Source organism: Pinus tabuliformis, chromosome X (assembly GCF_031772625.1).
Source record: "Pinus tabuliformis cultivar Carrire ecotype Pingquan chromosome X, CPIR1, whole genome shotgun sequence".
Taxonomy (NCBI): domain Eukaryota; kingdom Viridiplantae; phylum Streptophyta; class Pinopsida; order Pinales; family Pinaceae; genus Pinus; species Pinus tabuliformis.
The window spans coordinates 1,142,478,581-1,142,480,498 of NC_142308.1; the positions used below are offsets into that span (position 1 = coordinate 1,142,478,581).

Consider the following 1,918-nt stretch of genomic DNA (forward strand, 5'->3'; position numbering starts at 1 on the left):
GCCATGGCTGAGCTAGCTGATTTTGTCCAAATATATGATATAAAGCAGAACTATAATATAATTGATTTCTCAGGGGAAATGGCTGGAATGTCAATTAGTCCAGAAACAGAAGCAAACTTTATTGGTGTGGCTCAACAAATGTATGGGAACACACTCAAAATAAAGTATGCTGCATGAATAATATGAAAACAGGATAAAATCAGGATGCTCGCAACACTAATCTGGAGTACAGGCATGGTCAATTTATCATATAATGACACTTGTACAACTTGAAGCTTCAAATAAACTAGCGTAGATATATCTTAAGCTCAGATCTTTTAAGCACCTGGAGGTTTGCCCCTTTATCCCTCTGTTGGGTGATTTAATCATCTCAGAGCTTACATCATGTCTTCTTGTTGTTCTGTTTTGCTACATGCTACTTGCTCAAATACTTAATTAGGCCTGTCACTGTTCTATTTTGCTACGACCTAATCGCCCTGATATAATTAGATGTGTTGAATGATTATAACATAGACAAAGCACTGTAAGTATAAGACACCACCTTATCTAGTTTTGGTCTCTCTGTAAGCTTCCAACAAGTTCAGAGTTCGAACATCGAAACTAGACTTAACAAATTGTGAATCAATTAAGCGAGAGAAGAAAGAAAGAACTACATGAGATTTGAGCATATTCAAAAAGCAACTTCAAAATCCAGCATGCAATTAATGATGCAATGGAAGGTGAGCTTGGAACTTACAAAGCTTTGCTAGAGTCCATATGGTCATTTTCTGCCCACACTGTGCAAGCAACCAAATAATAGATGCCAACTGCCAAAAAATTTCCTTCTGAGGTTTAAGATGCAGAAAAGAAAACCCAAGAACTGGAGAATCGGAGATCTGTTTATCAAATAATGTACCTTCATAGTGGTAGCTGGATCACCTGAAAAGAGTTCTCAGAGCTTGGCAAGCAATCCATTGACAAATGAAAGCACCAATCTAATGATAGAAAGTGCATAGGCCTCACTAATTGCTTCATAATTTACAAGGCTGCAGTCTTGTTCAAGTCCCCTGGCCAACATTAAATATCATAAATCAGTACTTATCAATCTTTCACTTGGATCATTTTTTAAAACCTTGGAAAGGCACATTCTGCTGGAAACAGCCTGTTGAATACCAGGAGGTGCTCAAAATCAAAATAAATAAATAAACGAAGCAAAATATTTGACGATTCGTGCAAGGGTAGAAATAATAACCGAGTGAAATGACCTTACAGAACATCCTTCAATGTGGCTACCGAGATAAAAGAAACAGGAATGTATTCATATGCCTGGAAAATGTTGAGAAAGAGAGAGCTTGTTACCTTTGCAAAATGTTCTTGTAGAAGAAAACTGCAGCCAGGTATACAAGGGCTAAGTATGATACAAAGGTAACCAAGCTGCAACAAAATTCCACAACATTGTCAGGCGTTATCCATCTTTATCAGTGACATATTTCAGTAAATAATCAAGAAAAAGTTCTAGACCTGAAATGCAAGTCCTGGGTAAAGGATGAAGATATGACACAAAACGAGCCGATTCCAAACATTAATGCTGATTTCGGAGTATCCTTCCACATGATCAAATCAGCTGGAACACCACTAGCATTTAACCCCGTGCTATTTGAAATAATGATTAGTTCAATAATCAGTTTTTTAGTTAGAATAGCCCTCTAACTAAGTAAGCTTAAGAAAAGTATCTCACCATTCAGTCAGATCAGATTGGGCCTCCTTCAATCCGCTCCGTCTGTAGATCGACACTGATAAATTAAATAAATATAATGCGTGGAATAAAATAAAAATAATAAAAAAAAAAGTTAGTGGACTATGTGGGCCTTCGCATGAGAGCCACATGCCTTAACCACTCTATCCTCTATCACCATTACATAGCATGCAATCCGTAACA

General features: G+C 37.1%; 1 protein-coding gene across 1 annotated transcript; it reads right to left on the reverse strand.

Moving 5' to 3' along the window:
* Positions 1–917: 917 nt before the first annotated feature.
* On the reverse strand, positions 918–1,598 carry LOC149143898 (reticulon-like protein B21). The gene is made up of 3 exons (XM_089448768.1): positions 1,501–1,598; positions 1,339–1,413; positions 918–1,046 (listed from the first exon to the last, which is right to left on the reverse strand). The coding sequence occupies exons 1-3, from the start codon at positions 1,590–1,592 to the stop codon at positions 932–934; spliced, it is 282 nt and encodes a 93-aa protein (XP_089304894.1). The 5' UTR covers positions 1,593–1,598; the 3' UTR covers positions 918–931.
* Between the last annotated feature and the right edge of the window lie 320 nt (positions 1,599–1,918).

What these genes read in the sequence shown, in the direction of transcription:
- LOC149143898 (XM_089448768.1), bottom strand. Translation starts at nt 1,592, where the DNA reads ATGTGGAAGGATACTCCGAAATCAGCATTAATGTTTGGAATCGGCTCG. An exon ending in ACCCAGGACTTGCATTTCAG is followed by an intron (nt 1,414 to 1,500) that starts GTCTAGAACTTT and finishes ATTTTGTTGCAG; the next exon opens with CTTGGTTACCTTTGTATCAT. An exon ending in TACAAGAACATTTTGCAAAG is followed by an intron (nt 1,047 to 1,338) that starts GTAACAAGCTCT and finishes AATGTTGGCCAG; the next exon opens with GGGACTTGAACAAGACTGCA.